The 20,337-nt window shown below is 39.8% G+C and overlaps 1 protein-coding gene across 1 annotated transcript in view; it reads right to left on the bottom strand.

Moving 5' to 3' along the window:
* KCNH8 (potassium voltage-gated channel subfamily H member 8) overlaps positions 1-20,337 on the bottom strand; it is a 501,290-nt gene that overhangs the window by 210,905 nt on the left and 270,048 nt on the right. Inside the window, exons 4-5 of the mRNA XM_027549713.1 lie at positions 16,822-16,949; positions 11,069-11,309 (exon numbers count right to left, since the gene is read on the bottom strand). Of these exons, the coding sequence (XP_027405514.1) occupies positions 11,069-11,309; positions 16,822-16,949 (369 nt within the window). The remainder of the gene's footprint in view (positions 1-11,068; positions 11,310-16,821; positions 16,950-20,337) is intronic.

The following is a 20,337-nucleotide window of genomic DNA, read 5'->3' as shown; positions in this document are numbered from 1 at the left end:
TTAGTTCTTCTTCACTTTCTGCCATAAGGGTGTCTTACAAACAATTTATTTGAAGAGGAAGAGAATAGATAGGAGAGATTCAAGCTCATAATTCACATTTATATTCTGACAAGCATAATCACACTCAGATACTTTGTTTATGGTGACTGTATCAGGGAAAAATATTTTCGAGTCAGATTTCCCAAAAGAGGGTTACTGAGTGGTCAGAGAACAATTAGCTAAGAGATAAAAATAATTTTAGGAGATGATGGATTAATAACAGTTAAACAGATTTCTTTACACTGTATTTCTCAGAGAATTTATAATGCTAAAGTACACTGTGAATCTCCAAAAGAGCTATATCACTTCCCAACTTTCATTTTGATTATACAGTGATATTTATTTTTCATGGAACATTAAAATTTTCCCCATTCAGCAAATAATCTCATGTGTATATAGTGGTACAAATAAAAAAATATCTTGAAAAACATCATTTTTTTTGCTATATGAAAATCTTTCCAAATCTCTTGCTGAACTACTTTTTAACAATTCTGACCCATTGATTAAAGATGCCAATTTAATACACTGATCTATAGATAGAATATAAAGAATATATGAAACATCCCTGTGAGAGTTATCGCACACAGCACGTTGTGTGCATGCTCAGTCACTCAGTCGTGTCCAGCTCTTTGTGACCCCGTGGACTGTAGCCCACCAGGCACCTCTGTCCATGGAGTTTTCCAGGCCAGAATACTGAGTGGGTTGCCATGCACTCCTCCAGGGGATCTTCCTAACCCAGGGATGGAATCCAGGTCTCCTGCATTGCAGGCAGATTACTGCTGAGCCACCAGGGAAGCTCACATACCACTTTATTTAGTATTAAACAATATAAACACTGCCTTCATATTATAAAAATATATTATTAGAGGCAACACACTTTTTATTCCTTGTATTTTGACTGAGTTCTCAATGATCATGTATACCTGTGGCGGATTCATTTTGATATTTGCCAAAACTAATACAATTTGTAAAGTTTAAAAATAAAATAAAATTTAAAAAAATGATCATTTTTAGGCCACCTTTGTGAAATATTTAGAATAAAGTTTCTGGAGGAATGTTTAAGAAATGTTAAACAATTTTTCCAGATATTTTATTATAAAATATAGATGAGTTTAAGCTCATTTAAAAGAAGAAAGAGCAGGAGTATAACAGTAGGGAAAGAGCAGAGATGTTTTTAGTGCTTATAAAAATAAGCCAGTCAACTAGGGATTCCAGGCAGAAGTCACACTAAAGCTGTTGGCGAGTCCCAAATTATGAAGTCTGTGCTCGCTTCAGCAGGACATATACTGAACTATAAAGTCATCTTTGTGGGAGCTAAACTGCATAAAAACAGGAGTGGGTTTCCACTCTTTTCTCATGCAACTAGTAAGAGACAGGTATTGTTTACCTAGAAAAAGCTCTTGCTGTCTAGAACACAGTAGAATTAGTGGTAAGAAAGAACAGCAGAAGGTTTAAGGGCAGCTATAAGAGGGGTAAGCCGCACTCCATGAGTTTAGTAGAGGAAAGCAGCCTTGGAAAAAGAGAAAAAATAACATATCTTTCTCACAAGTGTGGGCTTTCCTGAGCATAAACGAGACACCCTCTATCAATGAGCATGGGGGAGCAGAAATGGCTTCCAAGCCTAGAGATGCCCAACATCTAAGAACCAGGAAGAGAGGGAAATAAAGGTCAAGGTACAGGCTTGTCTCTATAACAGAGCTGAAAAATAACTAATAAATATTCATTAAGCAGATACTCAGGCTTAGATATGCTGAATGATCGCCCAAGTTCATGAGCACTTTGACGTGATCGTGAGGAGGCTTTTTAGAGTCCTGATTTACATTTTTCTTGGGTGAGTGGCAGAAAGCATCAAAGATTAGCAAAGTAAAAGGATATAAAACTAATGCACTGGCATATGGGCACACCCCATTTGTCTACAGTTTTCATTTTTTTCTTTTGGTTTTTAATTGTGGTAAGTTGACATGTACCATTGTATTAGTTTCAGGACTACAATAGAACGATTGGGTATTTGTATATACTGTGAAATGATCACAGCAGGTCTAGTTACCATTAGTCCTTGGTACAAAGTCCCATAATTGTTTTTCCTTGTGATGAGACTTTTTAAGATATGCTCTCTCAGCACCTTTCAAATATACAGTAGAGTATTCTTGACTGTAGTCACCATGCTATGCATTGTATCCCTGGGACTTTTTAATTTTACAACTGAAAGTGTGCACCTTTTGGCCCTGTTCACATATCTTGCCCACCTCCCAACACCCCCGTTCTCAAGCAGGGGTCTGCAGCCCAGAGCCCGTGGACTGTTCCCTGCCTGCAGCGTGTTAGGAACCAGACCACACAGCAGGAGGTGAGCGCCGGGTGACTGGGCAAAGCCCCACCTGCCGCTCCACACAGCTCACGTTACCCCCTGCACTGTCCCCCTGCCCATCCATGGAAAGTTTTCTTCCAGGAAACTAGTCCCAGGTACCAAGAAGGTTGGGACCACTGGTCTATGGCAACCACCAATCTGTTCTCTATTGGCTTGGTTTTCCATAGAGCAATACCCTCAAGGTCCATCCATGTTTTTGCAAATGGCAATATTTCATCCTTTTTTAATGGGTGAATAGTATTCTACTGTATATATGGTTTCCCCTTGGTATCCCTGGAGAAGGGATAGGCTACCCACTCCAGTGTTCTTGGGCTTCCCTGGTGGCTCAGCTGGTAATGAATCTGCCTGCAATGCAGGAGACCTGGGTTCGATTCCTGGGTGGGGGAGATCCCCTGGAGAAGGAAAGGCTACCCACTCCAGTATTCTGGCCTGGAGAATTCCATGGACTATACGGTCCATGGGGTCACAAAGAGTCGGACACAACTGAACGACTTTCACTTCACTTCACAGTAGCTCTATTTTAATTTAATTTTTGAAGCATCTCCACACTGTTTCCCACAGTGGCTGTGCTAATTGACATTCCCACCAACAGTGTGTGAGGTTCCCTTTCCCCCACATCCTCACCACACTTGCTATTCTTGTCTTTCTGATAAAGCCATTTTAACATGCGTGGTTTTGATTTGCATCTCCCCAGTGATTAGTGATGTTGGTCATCTGTATGTCTTTGAAACAAATGTCTGTTCATATCCTGTGCTGTATTTTTAATTAGATTGTTTTTCTATTATTGACTTGCAATGGATTCTCTGTATATTTTGGAATATTAACCTCCTATTGAAAATATGAGTTGCAAATATCTTCTCTCATTCATTAGATGCCTTTTTATTTTTGTTTTTGACGGTCTCCTTAGCCTTGCGGGCTTCTTCTGGTTGGCGTCGCCCTGCTCATCGACTCTTGCTTTTCTTCCCTTGCCTTTGGTGTCTGATTCAAAAAATCCTCAGCAAGACTGAAGTCAGGGAGTTTACTGTCCATGGTTTTTCCCTTGGAGTTGTATGGTTTCAAGGCTTTAATCAACTTGAGTTAGTTTTTGTGCATGGTATAACATGGTAGCCTGTTTTTATTCTTTTGCATGTAGCTGTCCCATTTTCCTAATACCATTTATTGAAGATACTGTCATTTCTCCATTGAATATTCTTGCCCTCTTTATTGAAAATGAATTGATCATATATGTGTGAGCTTATTTCTGGGCTCTCAGTTTTGTTCCATTAATCTATGTGTCTGTTTTTATGCCTATATGATTAATATATGTTCATTTACCACCCTTATTACAGACAGTGAAGAGGAACTAAAAAGCCTCTTGATGAAAGTGAAAGAGGAGAGTGAAAAAGTTGGCTTAAAGCTCAACATTCAGAAAACGAAGATCACACCATCTGATCCCATCACTTCACGGAAAATAGATGGGGAAACAGTGGAAACAGTGTCAGACTTTATTTTTTTGGACTCCAAAATCACTGCAGATGGTGATTGCAGCCATGAAATTAAAAGACATTTGCTCCTTGGAAGGAAAGTTATGACCAACCTAGATAGCATATTCAAAAGCAGAGATATTACTTTGCCAACAAAGGTCCATCTAGTCAAGGCTATGGTTTTTCCAGTGGTCATGTATGGATGTGAGAGGTGGACTGTGAAGAAGGCTGAGCGCCGAAGAATTGATGCTTTTGAACTGTGGTGTTGGAGAAGACTCTTGAGAGTCCCTTGGACTGCAAGGAGATCCAACCAGTCCATTCTGAAGGAGATCAGCCCTGGGATTTCTTTGGAAGGAATGATGCTAAAGCTGAAACTCCAGTACTTTGGCCACCTGATGCGAAGAGTTGACTCATTGGAAAAGACTCTGATGCTGGGAGGGATTGGGGGCAAGAGGAGAAGGGGATGACAGAGGATGAGATGGCTGGATGGCATCACCGACTCGATGGACATGAGTTTGAGTGAACTCCGGGAGTTGGTGATGGACAGGGAGGCCTGGCGTGCTGTGACTCATGGGGTTGGAAAGAGTCGGACACGACTGAGTGACTGAACTGAACTGAACTGACTGATTTCTGTGAAAAAGGCCCTTGAGATTTTGGTAGAGGTTGCACCGAATCTGTAGACTGATTAGATAATATAAACATTTAAACAATATTGAATCTTCTGATCCTTCAGTGTAGAATGTCTTTTGATCCATTTGTGTCTTCTTCAGTCTTTCATCAATGTCCCAAAGATTTCATTCTACAGGTGTTTTATCTCTTGGTTGTTTATTCTTTGATACTTTATTCTGTTTTTTTTTTTTTTTGCAATTGTAAGGGGAATTGTTTTCTTAATTTCTCTTTTTGATAGTTCATTGTTAGTGCATAAAAATACATCAGATTTTTGTAAATTGATTTTGTACTCCCACAAATTTCCCAAATTCACTACTAGTTCTGATACTTTTCTGGTGAGATCTTTAAGATTTTTCTAGACATAAAATTATATCATGTGCAAGTAACTTTAGTTCTTCTTTTCCAGTTTGGACGACTTTTACTACCTACCATGTCTTGCCTAATTGCTCTGACTAGGACTTCTAACATTATGTCAAAAAATAGTGGTTAAATGGGCTCTTTTGTCTTGTTCCTGACCTTAGAGGAAAAGTTTTCAGTGAATATACTCCAATGTTAGCTGTGGGATTATCATATATGGGCTTTATTAGGTTGAGGTACATTTCCTCTATACCCACTTGTTAAGAGGTATTTCTTTATCATAATGAATGTTAGCTTTTTTCAAATGCTTTTTCTGCATCTATCATGATGATCATGTGACTTACATTTCTTTTGTTAATGTGCTGTATCATGGTGATTGTTTTTCAGATGCTGAATCCTTCTTACATCCCTGAGATAAATTCCACTTGGTCATGTGTATTCTTATAATGTTTTGTTGAATTTGTATTGCTGATACTTTGTTGAGGATTTTTACATCTATGTTTATAGGGAATATTAGTCTATAATTTTCTAGTGTGTGTGTGTGGTGCCCTTGTTTGTTTTGGTATCAGGGTAATGATAGTCTCATAAAATGAGTTGGATTTTTGAGAAGAGTTTGAGAAGAATACATATTTAATCTTCTTTGATTGCCTGGTAGATTTCACCAACGAAGCCACTTGGTCCTGGACTTCTCTTTGTTGGATAGGTTTTGATTTCTGATTCAATCTCCTTACTACTAATTTGTCTATTCAGGCTTTCTATTTCTTCACAATTCAGTCTTGGAAGATTATATGTTTCTAGAAATTTATCCACTTCTTCTGGGGTGGCCAGTTTGTTGGTGTATAATTGTTCACAACAGTTTCTTCTGATCCTTTGCATTCCTTTGGCATCATTGTGTCTTCTCCTGTTTCATTTCTGATTCCATTTGAGCTTTGCTTTCCTTTTTTATTTCCTTAGTGAATCTAGCTAATGGTTTGACAATTTCATCTTTTCAAAGGACCAGATCTTAGTTTCACTGATCTTTTCCACTTTCTTTTTAGTCTCTATTTCATTTATTTCTTTTCTAATGTTTTTCTGCCATTTTCTAAAATAAGGTTTTGTTTATCGTTTTTCTAGTATTTTGGGGGTGAAAAGTTAGGTTGTTTATTTGAGATGTTTCTGTTTCTAGAGGTAGTCTTGTATCACTATGAATTTCCTTCCCTTTTAGAACTATTTTTGTTGCATTCAGTAGATTTTGGTATGTTGTATTTTCATTTGTTTCAAGGCATTTTTTGATTTCTCCTTTGATCGTTTCATTGACTCATTTATTGTTCAGTAGCATGTTGTTTAATCTCCACACATTTAAGATTTTTCCAGTTTTCTTCTTATTCTTATTGTATCGGATTTCTAGTTTCATACCATGGGTTCAGGAAAACATGCTTCCTTTGACTTCAATCTCCTTTACCTTATTGAGACTTGCTATGTGGCCTAACATATGATCTATCCTGGAGAATAGTCCATGTTCCCTTGAGAAGAACATGTATTCTGCTACTTTTGGATAGAATGCTCTGTAGATATGTGTTCATTGCATCTGGTCTGATGTGTCAAGGCCAATGCTTCCTTCTTGACTCTCTTTCTGAGTGATCTATCCATTGATGTGAGTGAAATAATAAAGTCCCTAGTGTTACTGTATTGCTTCCTACTTCTCCCTTTAGGTCTGTTAATATTTGTCTTATATATTTAGGTGCTCCTATGTTGAGTGCATAAATATTTATTAATACAAATGTTATATTCTCTTGCTGGATTTATCCCTTTCTCATTATGTAATGTCTGTCTTTGTCTCTTATTATCATCTTTGTTTTAAAATCTATTTTGTCTGATATAAGCATAGTTATCCCAGCTTTCTTTTTGTTTCCATTTGTGTGAAGCATCATTTCCATTCCTCGCTTTCAGTCTGTGTGTGTCGTTACATTTAACACGAGCTTCTCTTGCAGGTAGTATGAAGATTAGGTCCTATTTATTTATCCAATCAGCCATTCTACGTCTTTTGATTGGAAGATTTAGTCCATGTACAAAGCAATTATCACAGTTATGTACTTAATGCTATTTTGTTGATTGTTTTGTAACTGTTTTGTGGTTGTTTTTTCTTCTCCTGTTCTCTTTCCTTGAGTTTTAGTGGTTTCTTTATGATTAAATTCCTTTCTCATTCATTACCTTTTGTGTATCTACTATAGGCTTTTGCTTTGTGGTTAGCATGAGGTTCACATATGACAGCCTAAATAAAGAACAGTCTATTTAAGTTATAACAAGTCAAGTTTGAGTACATTCTAATACTCTATTTTTACTGCCCCCTCCATGTATTCTCTTTTTGATGTCACAATTTATATCTTTTAATTTTGTGTATCCCTTAATTATTATAGTTATAGCTTTTTTTTTTAAACCACTTTTATCTTTTAACCTTCATATATACTTTATAAATCACTAAGAAATACCTTTACTATATATTTACCTTTACTGATAGAATTTTTACTTTCATATAATTTTATTACTAATTAATACTTTTAGAAGGCCCTTTACACTTCCCATAAGACCATATAGTGGTATGAACTTTAGCTTTTGCATGTCTGGAAACTATCTTTCCTTTGATTCGGAACGACAGTCTTTATGGATAGATTATTCTTGTTTGGAAGTTTTTCTCTTTCAGCACTTTGAATATATCATGCCACTCTCTCCTGACCTGCAAAGCTTCTACTGAAAAATCTGATAGTCTTATGGGGCTGTCCCAGTGCACAAGTTGTTTTGTGCTTGCTGCTTTTAAGATTCTCTCTTTAAATTATGACACTCTAATTATAACGTGTCTTGGTGTGGCTCTTTTGGGGTTCACATTTTTGGAATTCTCTGGATCTGAATCTGGATGTCTATTTCCTTCCCCAGCTTAGTAAAGCTTTGAGCCATTATTTCTTCAAATAAGTTTTCTGCCCCTTTTTCTTTTCCGTTTCCTTCTGGACTCTGTAATGCAAATGTTATTTTGCTTGAAGTCGTCCCATAGGAAGCCATCTTCACTTTTTGGCATTCTTTTTTCTTTTTGCTGCTCTTTTTTGAGTGAGTTCCGCTGCCCTGTCTCCAGATTGCTGATTCTTTCTCCTGGTTCAATTAGTCCACTGTTGAATTCCTCTAGTGTATTTTCCAGCTCAGTTATCGTATTCTTCAGCTATGTGATGTCTTATAGTCTCATCTCTTTGTTGAAATTCTCACTGTGTTCATCCATTCCTTTCTGAGTTTGGTGAGCATCTTTATGACATCCCTTTGAACTCTTCACTTAATCAATTATTATTTTTACTTCATTAAGGGTTTTTTTCCTCCCTAGGTGTTTTTCTTATTCTTTTATTTGGAACATATTCCTCTGTTTCTTCATTCTGCCTGATTCTATTTGTTTCTATGCATTAGTTAAAACAGCTACCTCTTCCAGTCCTGATGGAGAGACCTTGTGTAGGGGATGAAACTTATTGCTCAACCTTGCCCTGGGTCTTGATTTTCTCTTGATAGATCTCATTTGTTAAGTGTGCCAAGTGTCAATGTTCCTAAGGGAGGGTCTCAGCTCCTAGTTTCAGGCTGATTGGGAGTCAGATCATCAGGCAGAAGCTTTAAAAGTATGAAAATATACATCATTCTCTGAGACTTCAGCTGTAAACTCTGCTGACCTCTAGACCAGGCAATTTGGTGGTATTCCTCTGGTGACAGTTGCAAAAATCAGGGCTTTAGATGATCTATAAGCTCTTCACTAGGAAGTACTAATGAGCTCTAGCACAGCCAAGGAAGAACAGAAAGAAGGAATCTCTCTTTAGTCTATAGATGTGTAGTAAACCTGAAGCCTGCCCTTCAGGTCGAAGCTCTGGACAAGTGGGTGGATACTTTTCATAGGAAGATCCAGAGTGTGATTCAGTCTGTGCTGCGCCATGCTTTAGGGGTCGCGGCCTGCCAAGAGCTGGCTCTCGGATTGTTTTAGTCCCGTGGGGCCCAGAAACAGCAGTTCCCCTGGCCACCAGAGCCAGACAGTCGTGGAGTGTGCACCAGTGACTTTAGTAGGGCGGTGGACACGCAGGAGTGGGGCACACCCATCAACACTAGCTAACAGGAGCACAGAAATGGGGCCCACGGGCCCCTCAGCCCCTGGAGAGGCCCCCCACTCGGCCACCAGAGCCAGACAGTCGTGGAGTGTGCACCAGTGACTTTAGTAGGGCGGTGGACACGCAGGAGTGGGGCACACCCGTCAACACTAGCTAACAGGAGCGCAGAAATGGGGCCCACGGGCCCCTCAGCCCCTGGAGAGGCCCCCCACCCCACCCCGGCTTCCGTCCCTTCAGCAGACACTTTAGGTTTAGCTGACAAATCTCCTGCACATACGCTCTAGGCACTTTCAAACTGCTGCTTGAACACACAGTCCCAGGGTGTCCAGGTCTGCAGGTGAGCCCTTTAAGAGTGGCATTTCTGTTCCCTACAGCCATTCGAGTCTTCCGGATGCAAGCCGCTTTGACTTTCAAAGTCAGATGTTTGAGGGGCTTGTCTCTCAGGTGAGGTCTCAAGAACTGGGGTCCTGGTGCTGAACACGAGCCCCTTCACTCCTCAGGAAGAAGCTCCATGTGCTTGTTTCGGGTGAACACGAGCCCTTCAACTCTTCAGGAAGAAGCTCCATATGCTTGCTGGGCTTCCAGGTGCGGGCTGTCACACCAGCAGTGTGGTTTTTGCAGAGACCATATCTCTGCCTCATCTACCTTCTTCATGTGTGCCTTTTATCCTTTTTTTAATGGAGGAGCTGTTCAGCTAGTTTTCTGCTCTGTTTTCAAGGAAATTGTTCCTTATGCAGCCATGGATTTGCTGTTTCCGTGGGAGCAGGTGAGTTCAGACTCTTCCTACACGGCCATCTTGAAACACATCTTGCACAATTCTACTGCAGACTAGAATGTTATTTGCCATTTAACAGTGATTTAATATTCCTCTACGGTTTTACTTCTCCAATAAACAATAATTTAGGTTAAAAAAAGATAAATTTCTTTGAGTTATTAGCCTTACCAAGATACCTAACTGGACAACATTGCCACCTAGTGGTCCAAACACACCGTGGCCTTCGCCTTTGGGGTGGGAGCTGGGGTCTGTGGGGGATGCCTGGGAAGTGCATGTGAATTGTGATGCCAAAATCACACCAAGGGCATAAAACTTGCAGAGCAAGCACAGGCTGACATTCCACTGGAGAACCCCAAACTGCACCAGTTCCACAGAGAAAAATGTACCATAACCATTGAAACAAGCTTTTGACTTGCTTCACTTATTTATTTCCTTTTCTTTGAACTTTTAGGGTCCATTTTTTTCCATCCCTTGTTCACCTACTGCTTAAAAACATTTTCAGTTCTCTCATCTTTACAGAAAGGATGTTACCCTACATCACCATGACCAGGGAAAAATGCAGGAGTCGGGTTGCTAACGGTGCTCAGAAACTCCACAGGGGATCAGTCTGAGCCTTCATAATGATCTAGAATAATCAAGCAAGAGCTTGGCTGTGGTCTACACAAGATGGAACTTTAAGGGACAGAAAACGAGGAAAAGGCCGAGAAGCATGGAGCAGATGCAGCTTCAACTGGGATTCCCAATGTTCTATAGATAAATATTCTTAGCAAACATCCCTCAGGGACTCTCCTTTAGGTAAAGTCAGATACTCAGTGTGTCTGATGATTGAGTAGGAAGGTTATGTAATCCGTTGCTTCTGCAACTAGGCCACCTGTGGCAACCACCATCAGGTTCCCGAAAGGCACAGATGGGCTTGAAGGAACACGCCCAGGATGGGCCATTACCAGGACGCCACTGATGAGTGCTTGCCAAGCCTCATCTCTGACCCTGTGCAGGTAAGACCACCGCAGATGCTGAGAGTACAAAACAGAACAGCCATTAAGTCTGTTTCAGCCCGCTTTTGATGAAATAAGAATAGAAACAAAAAACATCGTGTAGACCTCTACAAAAAGGAACCGTGAGAAAGCTGGAAGAGGTAATTTTCAGAAACCCAAATATGTGCTTCTCCAAAATTTGCATCAGAGGCTGAGTTATGCCCATGCAAATGGATCTTAGCTCAAATTCAAGTTACAAAAATCTGGAACACATCTGCCTTCCCCTATGCAAATCTCCTAGGAAAACAGCCATTGGTTCTTACCTATAATAAAAAGAATCTCCACTGCTATGTCACTGACTGTTGTGCTCCGAGTGGTCGACAGGTCATCATTGCCAATGAAGCAGACGTTGTAAGGAACCGTCACGGCAACATAAAACGTCGCCAGTAGAATAAGCCAGTCCCAGCCGGCTTTGAAAGTGCTAAAATGCAAAAGGATGAATTTGGACTTTTTTGCATCAGAAACTTTATACTCCGGAAATGCTGGTTTGTCTACAAAAACATTCTGTGGATAAAGACAAAAAGGAGAGAAGGGAGAAACACAACATTAGAAATAAGGAACGGGGAGAATTATTTAGAAACACATATCATGGTACTAGATCTTACAAGAGACATTTAGAAGCTGGTAATGCAAAGAAAATAGAGATGTATAAATTAAAACTGGGCAGAGATCTTTGTTATAAGTAACAGGAAAATCAGAGTGTAGTCATCCATGTTAAAATGTGAGTAATCTAGACTTTTGTTCATTTGAGTAAAAAGGTCATTACCTAAAATGTCATCTGGAAACATCCGAAGTTGCAAGTATAATCCCACATACATTATAAACACCGGATACAGCTAGGTTCCTACTGTCGTGGGGACATTCCATATACTTATAGTTTTGAGAAGACAGTCATTATGTAAAGAATATATGTAAAGAATACCTGAAATTCTTCTAGTAACAGCAAAGGTGCCATTTTCCCAGAAAGGATAAAGCCATATGATCAAATTTGATTGTAAATAGCTGTTAACACATCTTTCAAAATACGACCAGACTGTACTGACTACTTGCATTAAGGTTGTTGGTGAAGCTTCCAGTTGGGAACCCAAATCTCACGACCACGATGGACGTGGGTTTATTCTGACACTGGCTCGCCCTTGTTAAGATGGCAAAGTGAAAAACAGTTACTTAACAGGTATTATTCAAGTCATGGGAGGAGAAAAGCAATGTTCACTGTGCAGCTGATTAAACGCAGAAGAATAGCTGGAGTTTTTATAACTGCAAAAGCACTCCACTTTGAAAGCAGTCCAAATTGATGAACAATTCCCTTTACTGTGATGAGACAAAAGGAGGCCCAACAACAGGGTGTGGGGAAATTTGACAGCCTATGGCCAGATACTTGTGCACCTTGCTTTGACCTCAATTAATGAGAATTACAAGCTAGGTAATGGAAACTTAAAATTGAAAGTTACATTGAATGAACAGTTAGAGGTTCTGGAGTGTATGTTACTTGCAGGTTGCAGCCTCTGTTTTTTTTTTTTCTTTCAGGCATTGAGCGAAGAGCAAATTAATATGACATGTTCAGGGATCCCTAAAGTACCTGGGGATTCAAGAAAGGTTGAGAGCAGTCAGGAGCATGAGGTCTTTCGCGGGGACTCTCTGGAGGCCAAACACTCCTGCTCCCTTAATACGAACGCTGCTTCCGTCTTGCGTCTCTCCTTGGCGGGCGATTATGACACAAGCTTCTACCTCGGTTAATATTCCCACTCCACCCACCCGGGCACTCATCTGAGGGGGATCTGCGTCCCTCCTTCCTGACGGTTCTTTCCTGCCCATCTGCCACTGTGTCTATGCCCCACTCAGCCCCCTGGCTGGGCCTGCCTCCTTCGCTTCATTCTTTGGCTTTTGGAACTAGTTCCAAAGGTAGATTATGCCATAAAATTCAGAGAGGAAGTAACAGCTGCTGGGCTTCTCATCAGAGCTGATGCGGGTGCAGAGAAGAGACTTAGGGGCCGTAAGAGACTTAGAGTCTCCAAGCTGACAAGCACTTGTGTTTACGATAGAACGGGACAGAGGCCAGTATGATTTTTCCCCCAATATTTGCTATAATAACACATTACCAAAAGCCATGGAAGAATATCTCAGTTTTTATCCAAATAAGTCTTCTTCTATCATGTTATAGAAATGAAATTCTGACTTGGGTTCAGAGAGAAGCTAGCTCCAGGAGTGAAGGCTGTGAAAACTCAAGAAGCAAAATATTTTTTCATTTGAAGTATGTGCATTTTATGAAGTATTAGTGGTGCTGTTGCAAAGGTCAGCAATGTAATGGTTATCTCCAAAAATCAGAAAATAAATCACACCACTTCATTTTTATAGGCTACTCAAAATACATTATTTTAAAAGATACTGAGACTCCAATGCATCTCAGCTTAGACTTAAACTTTAAAAGGTTTCTCATTCAAATTCTGCATACATCTTGACACAATCAGGATTGAAAAGAGTGCAAAAAGACATCCTCCTCCCACTACTCTATTTATAAAGTTTTATCAAAAACCTTTTGAATGGAAGAAATTTCTTACAATTCGAAAGTGTGCTTTTAGCAAGTATGGAGAAAAAGGCATATTTATAACCCTGAAATATATGAAGTTTGCCTACAGAATAATACAACCAACTATTCTCAATTTTAGTTATCTATCATTTATTGATTTGGAATCATACTCTTTAGTAGGAATGGTGTTTGAGTTGTTTAACCTCTACCATGCTTAGTCGCTCAGTCATATCTGACTCTCTGTGACCCCATGGACTACAGCCCAACAGGCTCCTCTGTCCATGAGATTCTCCAGGCAAGAATTCTGGAGTGGGTTGCAATGCCTTCCTCCAGGGGATCTTCCCGACCCAGGGATCCTGCATCGCAGGCAGATTCTTTACCAGCTGAGCCACCAGGGAAGCCCAAGAACACTGGAGTGGGTAGCCTACCCCTTCTCCAGTGGATCTTCCCGACCCAGAAATTGAACTCCTGCACCGCAGGCGGAGTCTTTACCAGGGACCAGGATGCTCTACCTTCCACTAACAAAAATTGGTTGTAGGGCATCACCGTCTTTCTTACGACTGACAACATGCTGACTAAGAGGAGACGCTGCCTGCTGTGTTGCTGTGGAAGTGGCAGAACTGGGGTCGCTGCAGAAAGGATGCGAGCAGTTCCGTCTCAATCGTCTATGCTACCCACAGGCAAAAACTGGGCCGGCAGGACTTCCCTGCCGACCCAGCGGTTAAGACTCCGCGCTTCCACAAGAGCGGTCCCAGGGTTCGATCCCTGCTCGGGGAACTAAGATCCCACACGCCGCAGGGAGTGCGGGCACGCTCAGTCGTTCCCGACTCTTTGAGGATGTATTATTAAATCACAGTGCTTCAGGCCAAAACCTCATCAAGGCTAACTATTCCATAAACTATTTCTGCAACATGTCTTTGAAATCAACTTCTGAATGAACAAAGGGATGGGAAAATGTCTCTACAGTGATCATGCTGAGGGACTGCAGGGTAGCATATGCCTTCTGTGACGACCAGCCCAGAGCCCCCTCAGTCATATTTGGGCGTCTCAGCACTGTCCTTTCCAGCTCTCAAGCCTGCCGTGGGATCTTTTGAGTTGACGGCACTTGCATCATCCCAGTGTCACTGAGTAGAGTAGCCAGTCAAGGAAACCAGAAATTAAAAGCTGTTTCCAAAGTTGGAGCCAGGACTGAAGGGCATTACTTATATTGCGATTCTCAGAGCTTGCTAACGGCCGGATGAGCTAATTTGTTCCGAGTTGAATCACATATTCTTATTGCCCAGAACTGTATCAGAGGAGAGGTGGGGTAGGGCAGAAGCACTGTGGCTGCGTCAGGGGACTCATGGTTGGGTCCCACCTCTGCTGGTTCTGCTTCTGATGCTTCAACTAAGTTGTTCTTTTCCATCATTGAAATGGAACTAACAAAAATCATACCTAGTACTGGCTTGCTGTAAGAATCAAATAATATGATAATAGCAAAGCGGATTTGTAAATAGCAAAGACCTACAAAAATATTAAGAAATCTTTTTTTTTGGTCACTTGAATGTTAATATATTCAGGATTTCCCAAAGACTGATTGTCTAGCCAATAAACTGGATGGTTGTTTCCCCTTCTCTAGTCTCTCTGCCATTTTTTAGTATTCTGGCTCTGTTCTCCTTGAAATAAGATGGTGAACAGGGCTCATCCTGCCTCCACATTTCTGTTTCAGAAATACGGTACCACTTGTACTGTCAGAGTCTCCGTGTTGATTAGACATCCTTCATTACCATGTAGTATTTTAATGCTCCATCCTGATGTGTGTAATTCTTAAATAAATGCAATTTAGCAAATTAGCCAAGTAGTGGGAGTTATGATTTTTTAAATAAGATTTTTAAGTGCTGTTCTGTACTTTGTTGAATCAGAAGGGGAAAAACAGCATGTTCTGTGAATGCATTTTTAAGCCCACTAAGACTTGGTACATTTAAATGACTCTGGACTAAAGGCTAGTAGAGTGTCTTCTTTCAGCATTACAGAATCTCAGGCTAATATTTGTTTAGGTGCTTTGCTGCTGGTTTGCATAGAATAAAGGCCAGGTGTGGTTACATTTGTTTCTTCCTAGAACTTCTATCATCACTAAGGCTGACTTGGTAAATGGAAGCAGGTGTAACAAGGAACCAGGAGAAGGATTCATGATCTAGCGGTGAGCCGGGGAAATCAATGTGACATACAGGTTTCCCTGGAGGATCTTTACATTCAGCCAAGACAAACTAAATGGAACTTGGCTCTTAAGCAGTACATCCAGATCAACACCAGCGTGGGTGATGGTCCTGGAGCACTAATGGGTGGAAACGGTTTGGCTTCCAGAGAGCATCCCTCTGAGGCAGAGCCGGCTCTGCAGCCCTTGCATGTCGGATGGCACTCCACCCCGGACTCTCTGTTCATGAAACTCAGACAAGAGGATACTTTGTGCGTCCCATGAAGACTATTTTAGCACACTGTTTACACATCAGATTAGATAGTTTTGAGTTCTCCATGTAAAATGAGATGCCAAAGAAGCTCCTGTGTCCCTAACTCCCAGAACCTAAGCACTTGAGGTCAATTCCAAACTAGCTTAGGTTGTTTCACATGATTTTTCTAAAGTCACTGGCAAGTCACATGCTGAATCTTGATGTCTGACCCCCATAGTCAGACACATCCCCAAAGTTGTATGTTCTGGAGATTTCACCATGTAGATTAATGACATTACCATGATTTGAAAAATCACCTTTGAGTATCTACAAGCACCCAGGTATAGTTCTGGATTTCTAGTGAAGTCTCTTCGTTCTAGGAACCTACGATGAAATTAACTGGCAAATCCTGAGGGACGTGGGCCACTTAAAACTCTGTGGAGTCACCTTTTATAAGCACAGTTATTTGCTGTGGCTGTGGCCAGATGACCACTAGGTTTCAGAAAGTAGCCCTACTATGATTTACTAAAAGTTAACTTAAAAAAAAACAACAACTATAATGTATATGGCATGTCATTTCAAATCCAGTGTTCTTAGGTGTGAAATTCCCAATTCTGTGTTGCATAAAATGTAAATTTCTAAATGGAATAATGACTGATTTGTTCATGGTTCCCTTGGATGAAAGCATTCAGTGAAATTAGATAAAGTGCAAAACAGATGGAATGAAAATTAAATTTGAGAAATTTTAACCAACAAACGACGAATGTGTAATATAACTTGTTCATAAATGCAACCAGTCTCATTTGCAGTCTCTCTAGTACCATATTGTACTGACTGAAATAATATTCTAGGCTGGTGATAACACTATGATTAATCACGTTTATTATGGAAATGCCTTGTGACTGCTGGCCTTTCCCATTTGTTCTTTATAGGAAAGTGCAAGTCAAAGTGGAAAAGAATCTAGGAAAGTCAATAAATGAGTAATTGGAGGCTCTCTTTAGTGAATCAAACATTGCCGCCAAGGGAAAATCTCGCATTCGCTGTGTACACACACACTACCTACATTGTTTATTTTCAATTTGTTCTTTTCTCTTCTTTGCAGGTGGCCAGAGATGTGATAAAGGACGGCTCTGCTTCGTCTCCTGGCTGAATCAAAGTGGGTTCCAGCTCTTGATCGTCCTTTGGCTTTGTCTGGAGGAAATAAAACGCATTAAGCACCAATGAATGTATCATTTGACCCCAAGAATGCCATTTTGGCAGTTCCTTCTCAAGAGGACACAGTACATGTTTTTCAACACCCCAAATTATCTGCTGACTCCTAATGACATTTAATTTTAGTTCTTTACAATTTATATATTTTTATCTTCATGCTAACATCATTTTTTCAATGAAAGTAAAACATACAAGAGCACAAAGAAACTTTCAAATAGTTCAGGAAAGCATTAAATAAAGAGCCTTACTCCTTCCTTCCTGCTGTTTCACACTGATATACCTAATTTGACTCTCAACTTTTTTTTTTCTCATTTTTTTCCCAGAAAAATATCCAATATGTGTGCTATATCCACATTCATACTTATTCTTTGCATAAATGGAAGTTTACAATAAAACTATTTACATATTACTTTTCCACATCAAAATCATGTAAATCATTTCTAATGTGCACATTAGAGTTTGTCATTCTTTTCTAGAGCTAAAAGCGTGCCGTGTTAAAGATATAGTCTTATTTTCTTTACTATTTCCCTATCATGAACATGTAGATTTATCCAGCATTAAAAAAAAAATCTGTGTAGATAATCTGCAAAGAAAATTCTTATATGCATAGGACTGTGCATTGATGTGCCAAGGCATTCAGTAAATAGATTACTGACAGTGGCCCTGCAGACTTTACATTTTGGTACACATATTCTAATTTAATTTCAGAAACTTACATTCCCAGCAGCGGTGAGTGGATGTGTCTGCTTCACCACACACATCAAAATTATGAACTATATAAAATAAGTGTTGCCTGATATTTTGATAGCTGAAAATGCCATAAAATTGTTTGGACTTGCATTTTTAAAATGATGAATGTGAATAAGTTTCAGGTGAATATTTATTGTCCATCTGCATTTATTTTTATGAAGTCTCTTCACATTATTTTTGCCAATTTTGAAATTAACTTGGTACTTTTCTATCTATTTTTAAGAGCTTTTGTATCTTAGTCACCATTTTCTTGTCACATATGCTGTTGACAATGCTCCCATTTTGTTATTTGACCTTGGATTTTCTTTATGCAGTATAAAAATTTCACAATTTTATGTTGTCAGGCTTATCAATATATGAATTTGTGGTGTCTAAGCTTTATGTCCTGCACAGTCAAACTGTCTTCACTCAAAAATTAAAAAAGGAAACAAAAATTATTAAAGAAAATTTATGCCTGCTTTCTTCCAACATGTTTGTGTCTTTTTAAAAATTTTTAACATTTAAATCTTTAATTCAATTGGAATCTATCTTAGTAAAATTAGGTAAGTATCCAGCTATTTTATTTTCTTTCCAAAGGTCTACTGCTCAAGAGAAATAAAAAGTTGCTTGTACGACTTAAAGAAACATTTAGTCTTTATTTGGTCAGTTGGTGAACATTCAATTTCATGCTATATAAATTGCATATATATGACAATAATTGTCATAGCTATGGTTTTTCCAGTAGTCATGTATAGATGTGAGAGTTGACCCATAAAGAAAGCTGAACGCCGAAGAACTGATGCTTTTGAACTGTCGTGTTGGAGCAGATTCTTGAGAGTTCCTTGGACTGCAAGGAGATCCAACCAGTCCATCCGAAAGGAAATCAGTCCTGAATATTCATTGGAAGGACTGATGTTGAAGCTGAAGCTCCAATACTTTGACCACCTGATGTGAAGAACTGACTCATTGGAAAAGACCCTGATGCTGGGAAAGATTGAGGGCAGGAGGAGAAGGTGATGACAGAGAACGAAATGGTCAGATGGCATCACCAACTCGATGAACATGAGTTTGAGTAAACTACAGGGGTTGGTGGTGGGCAGGGAGGCCTGGTGTGCTGCAGTCCGTGGGGTTGCAAAGAGTCGGACTCTGTGACTGACCTGAACTGAGAATAATCGCAAAATGTAAAACTTGAAAACTTATTTTTCTAAGCTTTATCATCAAATCTCTGTAGTGCTTGGAAGGCTGTCTGATTCCTCTTCATAAAACTTATTTGGAAAAAAAAATGCCTTGGTTTCATTGCTGCACTGAGGAAGCCCCCTAACTCTTATTGATGGCCCGCATGCCAGGCTTGTACTAGATCCTCGGTATAAATAAATTACAATTAATTCTCATCCTCAGTGAGATAAGCATTATTACCCTCCATTCACAGAGGAGAGTACTGAAAGCCTGATAGTGATCACGTGGCCACTCAGGGAAAGAGCCAGTCTGTGAAGCCAGATTGGTCTAAAGTCTCTACTTCCACACGCAGCCCGGGTCCGTTAATGAATTAAATCCATATTCAGAGGCTGCTTGGTGTGAAGTGGCCCACAGAGGAATGTGTGTCATGGTCACAGCCCATCTGACTCTGATCTCTAGGTGTTTCAAGGCCTTTAATGACCTCCCATTCTCAGGCCACACTGGGATGCTTTCAATGACTGGAAAATAAGATGTTTTATTCATTGCAAAAGTCTAATCTGATGTTACATGTGTTTTCATTGCTCATTTTTTGCTTCAAACTTTGAAGGAATATTAAAATGAAATGATGTATTACTATAGACACGAGTCAATAAAAACAGACTAACAAAACACGATGCAGAAGATCAAAAGGGGTCCTGTTCTTTTCAAAACGCCAGTGAACAGAGCCCACTTCATTGTTCTATTAAAGTTAAGATTGCGTCTTCATGTGTTCATTTTTTTTTGATCTTCATAGAACTCTCATAAACTGCATATAAAAATGTAATTATTAATTCATCAGGGTGTAACTTTAAATATACTTAAATTGGACACCTGCCCGAGTTTCCCGATAGTATCTACAGGAACATGCTCGGGAATGCAGTGGGCTGCTTGGTCGGCATCACGCCGCCAGCGCAGTTACAACGCTAACTCCACAGTGGACCAGATTAGAGATCTGTGACAGTCAACAAACCAAATCCCATCTCCGTGGAGACATTTAATTATTGGTGAGATTTTCCAAACCAAACAAAAGCAATTTTATAGTCCTAAAAAAGAACCCCTCAAAGGGAAATGTCAAAGAAATATGTCTTGGTGTTGGCTCTAAGCAGAAGAAAGAAAAAAGGTTTCCTTGAAAAGTTTTGTTCACATAGTTTCTTCAAGACTGGGATTGAAAAATCATTCCACTTAGGTGATCTAAAATCTCCCAAGCAAAGGATTGAACTTAAAATGATTCTGGGTTGGTAGCTTCTGAATGAAAAAACATCATAAATAGAGTAGGAAACAACTTATTAAAAAAAATATATACGTGTGTGTGTGTGTGTGTGTGTGAAATCACTTCAATTGTGTCCAACTCTTTGTGACCCTATGGACTGTAGCCTGTCCATGGGATTCTCCAGGCAAGAAAACTGGAGTGGGCTGCCATGAC

The sequence above is a fragment of the Bos indicus x Bos taurus genome, chromosome 1 (assembly GCF_003369695.1).
Source record: "Bos indicus x Bos taurus breed Angus x Brahman F1 hybrid chromosome 1, Bos_hybrid_MaternalHap_v2.0, whole genome shotgun sequence".
Classification (NCBI taxonomy): domain Eukaryota; kingdom Metazoa; phylum Chordata; class Mammalia; order Artiodactyla; family Bovidae; genus Bos; species Bos indicus x Bos taurus.
This window is presented reverse-complemented; position numbering and strand designations above follow the sequence as displayed.